General features: G+C 48.9%; 1 protein-coding gene across 1 annotated transcript; it reads right to left on the reverse strand.

Annotated features, from left to right (window-relative positions):
• Positions 1–66: 66 nt before the first annotated feature.
• btbd9 (BTB (POZ) domain containing 9) lies at positions 67–6,234 on the reverse strand. Its single transcript, XM_078093448.1, has 11 exons — positions 6,001–6,234; positions 5,443–5,651; positions 4,860–5,223; positions 3,964–4,231; positions 3,672–3,891; positions 3,193–3,312; positions 2,962–3,071; positions 2,618–2,807; positions 2,078–2,185; positions 1,632–1,710; positions 67–1,501 (listed from the first exon to the last, which is right to left on the reverse strand). Exons 2-11 carry the CDS (start codon positions 5,625–5,627, stop codon positions 1,316–1,318), a joined length of 1,830 nt encoding a protein of 609 aa, XP_077949574.1. The 5' UTR covers positions 5,628–5,651; positions 6,001–6,234; the 3' UTR covers positions 67–1,315.
• Positions 6,235–6,289: the final 55 nt, after the last annotated feature.

The raw sequence follows: 6,289 nt of genomic DNA on the forward strand, positions 1-6,289 counted from the left end.
GACGACAACGTTTAACATTAAGAAACAGAAGAAAGACACAAAAAAAAAACAAATTTTGCTTCAAAATAAAATTTCAAAATGTTTAATTTTTAAATGTTTCATGACAGTAAAACAGCTCCTTAGGCAGCATTTACACATCAACATTTTCCAAGGAGCTGCCGCAGTTAGGGGAGGGGGGGGGGCGGCGATCGGCCCCTCCGTGTGACAGAAGCTCTCGGGGACCAAACAGATGACAAAGACCCCCAGATATGTCCGACAGTGGACAATGGTCGCTAATAGCAACGTCCGTTCATATTCACATTTTTGACAGGCATATTTTGAACAAGAGGCAGTGAAATATATATACATAAATATATATATGGGGGGAGGGGGGCATGTTACAGTGCAACTGAACAAAGCCCCGTGTCAGCTATCTGGTTGGTTATTACGGAAGACTTCATCCAACGAGGTAACATGGGTGCTCTTCTATGAATGTAGATGGAGGATTTAGTCGCCCGCGGTAACAGCTTATTTAACAGCAGACAAGCGTTTTTTCCCTCTTTAAAAAGAAGGTTTTTTTCAAAAGACAACTCAAAAGTGCAACGTCGGGACACAAATTAAACAAACAGAAAGCGCAGCGCTGATGGATTCATTTAAAAACAAACCTCCCAAAACAAAATAATGAACAGATGGATCCAAGAGCAAGGGAGCGTTTAAATTAAGTTGACATACAACAAAGTCCTATGATGCAGCACTGACGCGCTCTACTCAGGAGCTGCAACCTTTATTTACGTGTACTCGAGTAAAATAAAGTGGCGACAGCAGCTGCTCTCGTACACGAACCTCTAGTGCAACATCGTTTGGTCAGAGCCCAAAGGATCCTCACCAACCAATCGAATCCCCAAAACATCTGTGCTAAGCTGGCCAAGTGCTTCATACGCTAAAATAACACTTTAATCATCTTCAGTTTTTAGAAAGGTTTTTTTTTCTGCTTGAGGTATGAATTTGAACTATCAAAAAGAGGAGGGGGGGGGGGGGGTAAAGTGAATTAGCTACAAAAACCTTTGACTAATCCCAAATACTTGAGCGCCACTCGGCCAGCGCGACGATATGAAAAGTGAGCACAGTGGCGCGTTCTTAAAAAAATAGCTCGTTTCAGGATAAAATCCATCGCTTTTGGAAATATGAACTGGTAAAATGTAAATGGAGGCCGCAGACGTACCGGCCTCTAATGCTGCACTCATGAAGGAGGGGGTGACAGCATGTGGGGGGGCCGGGGTGCTCGGGGACAATGAAGGCTGTGCAAAATGGCATTCAGAGGAGAGGGAGGGAGCTCTCACTGTTGGGACAGCGAGGAAGACGAGGACGGGGGAGAGGGAAGTAGGCTGTGGGTGCGCGAGGGCCGCTGCGGTCTCGGCTGCGGGGACGAGGACCCGGGGTCGTGGGGGTCCGGCCCCGGGCTGCCCTCGTTGACCTCCGTGTCCAGCTGGGCCGGACACTCGAAGTGAACACAGTGGAACACCTGAGGAGGGAGGGAGGGAGAGAGAGAGACAGCGATCAGAGCCGATCGCCTGTAACAATCTACCGCATTGATCCAGAGGGATATGACATCAGCTCATCAAATGAGGCCTCGCGGCTCGCCGGCGGTTCACCTCGTTAGCGGTGTTGTGCGTCCCAACGATGCGGATGAAGGAAGCAGGCTGCTTATCAAACTTCAACGTCTGCCACGATCTGTGAGGAGCGATGAGAAAAGGTATTAAAGCAGAGACATGAGACACTGGGGTTGTTTATCAGATTAGAACATTTACGTCTCTCATGACTACGTTTTCCTGATTAACGTACAGTTCATCATGCATTTGGGGAAATCTAGCATCCAACATGTTCTCCTTCAGACGAGGGGAGAGAAAACACTTGTTTGTTTTACTGTTTGTTCAGCTTTCTGCTGAAAAGAGACGGTTGTGTTCTGTTTTAAAAAGTAGAGGGTTAGTGATTCATTTCACAGAAACAACACTTAGGAGTTACTACAACGATGCTCTTTGCTCAACAGATCGCACACAAACTGTTAAAGCGTTGATACAACGTGCAGCAGGAAGCTCACCGGCAGGCCTGCCTGGTGCGGTCCACCACCTTCGTCCACTGCTGCTGGTTGTTGGAGACCTCGATGTAGTAGCTGTAGGAGCGCTCGTCACAGTCCCACAGCAGCAGCCTGGACAGAAGGAGGAAGGAGGGGGAGGAGCTACTTACTCGCTCTGAGATGACGGGCTTTAGGACCCAGTGAAACGAAGAATACCAAGTGTTAATTGTTTGTTTATCTCCTGTTATAAAGTCAAATATATATATACAATATGTATGCATGTGATACAAATGTATATGGATGAAGGATAATCCTAATTACAACCCCCACGTCACATAGCAGTCATCCAACCCAAAGCTCCAAAATAGGACACAAATATAAAATAGTCATAATCTTACTACTCATAATAAATAGTTGGAAGTAGCGCAGATAGAGTTCAAGGCACCTCAATGTCAATGTGAAGAAGATAAGAATGAAAGTATTTAACTCCAGCTGGAGAACTAAAATGCTTGGTTCCAGTAGATGTTGGTAGGTCATCGTGGGACTCTTTCGGACGGGATCTACCTCAAGGACCCGATGCAGTAGGGCTGAGCCAGCTGGATGACGATGGCTCCGGAGCCCAGCTGGTGGCAGGTGTAGCCGGAGTCCCAGTCGTAGTTGCGCGTGTCGCCGTTGAGCAAGGCATTTCTGCAGCGGCTCACGCCCTCGATGACGCTGGCGCACAGCGCGATGGTCGCCACGTTCTCGCCGGGCACTGCAGACATCGGGCGCAGGTTACACACTTTATCGGCTAGCGGGCGGCTCTACGCTGAAGAACTTTGAATAGAATGCTGGCTGAGACTCCTGAATCAAGACACCACACGCCAGCAGAAACACTGCAGTGTTTGTGACTGCAGCGTCAGACTTACCCAGAAGGCCGTTCTCCAGGGTGAAGGAGCGGTTGGTGAACATGCATTCAAAAGCCACCAGGTGGAACACCTTGTTGACCGTGTTGTGCGTCCCCACGATGCGAACGTACCTGAGACACAAAAAGGGGGGTGGGTGGGGGGGGGGGGGCGAGTTTTAGACCACATCAGAGTAAAATAGAGAGCCTGAGTCACATGGTCCGGCATCTAGAGTTGTCTCTTTGTTCGGCTCACCTGCAGACTCGTGGGGTGAAGTACAGATCCTGCCAGGAGCGGCACAGGTACTTGGAATGGTCCACGACACGCACCCAGTCCAGCTCGTCCATAGAGACCTCAATGTAGTACGAGTAGGACCTTAGACGATCAAGAAGCAAAGACAAACTCACTTAATGCCTTCAAGGAGAATGATATTTATTCAAATGGGTTTAATAAATGTGCCCTATTCTGCTTTATACTACATACTAGGAATGACACAAAACCATGTGTCGATCATGATGATCAGTCAAATTCTTTCATGTTTTTATCTCTTTTCTGTAACCTGAACATTTTATATGTAATAGGATTTTTAAAAGGTGCAGGATTGATTGAGTCATGTATGTACCTGTTTAAACATCACGGCTCTCACAGATACCAGTATATTGTTTGCCGCTTCATACATTGTGTCTACAGATGAAATCCAAACCCCGCGACGTCAGTTTGTTCCTCCGTCTTACCGACTGTCTCTGTCCCACAGCAGCAGGCGGACGTGGTTGATGATGGACGACTGGCCCAGCTTCACCTGGATGCCGGCCCGCCCGTCATCCTCGATGGGATGCCTGGAGAAGCCGTGGTCCAGGTCGTAGTTCTGTGTGTCTCCGTCTAGCAGCGCCGACTTCAGCTCCCCTTTCATCACCTGGGCGCCGTACTTCATGGTGGCGATGTTCTCCTCCGGGACTGAAAGCCAAGAGGAGGAACCATGAAGGACGGGAAGACCGCAGCGATCAACCACACGGCGAGTTCACTCACTCAGCATGCCGCGGTAGTTGAGGTCCATGTTGCGGCTCTCCGAGCGCGTCTTGATGGCGTCCAGCAGGTCGTCGGGGCTCAGCAGGCCCGACGGTCGCACCACGTTCAGCATCTCGGTCAGGGTCATGAGCGGCAGCCGCACCGCCGACATCACTTCCTGAGTGTCGGCCCCCTCCTCATGATGCCGGCACCAGCGACTCAGCGCCTGGAAGATCTCCTTCTCACTGGCGGCAAACGAGTCGCGCTTCACCACGGTCAGCAGAGCGGTCTGCAAGCAGGAACGTCAACCTCACTTTGATCAGTTTTAACTAAAAAAAAACATAACTTTTGCAGTGATGACAAGCGAGTACCTGCTTGTTTTACAGAATTTCATTTCCACGGAAATTAAAGAATTTTATTGTTGAATAAACAAGATGGTACTTTTAAATTTGTTATCAGTATGTGTTGCATCCAAACAGGTAAGGGAACGAGATCGAGTCACCGCTGCAAACAAGGTGTAAGATATTTGTCGGTTATGCGTCATGAGCTTAGCTGAACTTGAAAGTTTAATAAATTAATTGAAATGCTCTTTACACGCCAAAAGCATTCATTAAATCAAATGATCTGACAAAATAAAGAAAGTTTCTCTGCGGTTGCCTTCTTTCATCTTCCACAGTCTGCATCTCAACCATTTCCTTCCAGTTGTGAGAAATAAAAACAGCTGTTTGTTGCTTATGTTCATGATCATGAAATCACTACATGCATGTCAGATTTATGTTACAACAACAGCATACATGAGATATCAGCTGCCCACCATAGCTCCCTACACGGACAGAAGAAGGCTTCCTTAACGCGAGACTGAACCAGATGATTGGAATTCTTCCTACACCTCTCTGTAATCCAGTCCACCCTCTCACCTTGGACAGCTGGAGGAAGCCGTCAGAGTTCAACACTTCGGGTCCGTGTCGGTCCATGTAGGCGCAGCAGGCCGCGCTCAGCGCACTCAGAGAGTACAGACTGGCCACGTCAAAAACAAGGCAGACGTTGTTGGTGTGCAGGACGGTGCGGAGGAACTCGGAGGTGGAGTCCTCCAGCGGCTGGAGGCCGTAGCGGTGAGCCAGGCCCAGGAAGTCCAGCAGCACCTCCTCCCGGGCCGAGCTGAGGCTGGCCCGACCCGTGTACAGGTAGTTCAGCAGCATGGAGAAGGCTTCGGCCCGCGTCTCTTCCAAGCGCACCTCCGCTTGGGGCTGGGACTCTTTCATCCCACCGTACAGCAGGGCCCTAAAGGGGCCGGACGGGGCCAGAAGTCAATGCACACACACTTTCTCCACAATGTTGAGCTTTGGACCATCTCAAACATAATGAATAATAATACTAACTGTTACAGTCTCAAAGTTGTATAGTGTCACATGTATATGCAGTATGAAACACCACATGTGCACACAACTAGCATTGATGTTAAACGATAAACCATTCATTCATGTTTGTGGGCGTCCTCACCTGAAATAGTGGCAACGAGCTGCCAGGATGACGCGGTGCGCCGGGAACCGCTTCCCCTCCACCACGAAGGTAACATCGCTGTACTCCTCGCCGAGCACCAGGGCCCCCAGCTGCTCGGACAGCAGGTGGATGTGGTCGATCTCCGACACGGAGGCCAGGGGCCGGAGAGGGTGGCTGTTACTCATGGTCGACGGACGGGCGAGTCACATCTAACACAGGAGGGAACGTGTCAAGCCCGGAGGCTCGGCTCGGCTCACAGCTAGCTTAATGCTAACAGCTAGCTAACTAGAGTGCCGTGAAACGTAAACACACGTCGCAAAACTAACACTGGGTCACACACCCCGGTATTTGTCGGCGTTTGTTGCTCATATTTGAGCTAAAAATCGCAATTATAGGGCTTAACAGTGTTTAACGGCGGTAACAAGCGAAGATGTCGGGTTTTCTTGTTTACAGCCGCTGTTGTTGCGGACATTTGACACCAAAGCTAACGTTAGCTACTGCTAGCTAGCATCGCAACAACGGTTGGTTTTTAGTCTTCATTCGGTGTTTTAAACTCACCGAGCAGCTCTCACTCACTCCGTAGTTTCAAAACAGAGGATGTATTAAATAAAAAACGATTGTTTATCTCCGCTGGACACGTAAATTCCGCAAGGAACTCACAATCCTTCCAACATCACACCGACGGAAACCAAGTCTGGGTCATCTGACGTCCACTTCCGGTTCATCCAGCAGTTTTCACAATAAAGGTGCTCAGATTACTAATTCTTCCTTGGTTGTTTTATTTTCTCCTCCGAAAACCACAATAATTCTGCATTCAAAGCCCTTCATTACAGTAGCCACTGTTTGA

This window comes from Gasterosteus aculeatus, chromosome 18 (genome assembly GCF_964276395.1).
Source record: "Gasterosteus aculeatus chromosome 18, fGasAcu3.hap1.1, whole genome shotgun sequence".
NCBI classification, from domain to species: Eukaryota; Metazoa; Chordata; class Actinopteri; order Perciformes; family Gasterosteidae; genus Gasterosteus; species Gasterosteus aculeatus.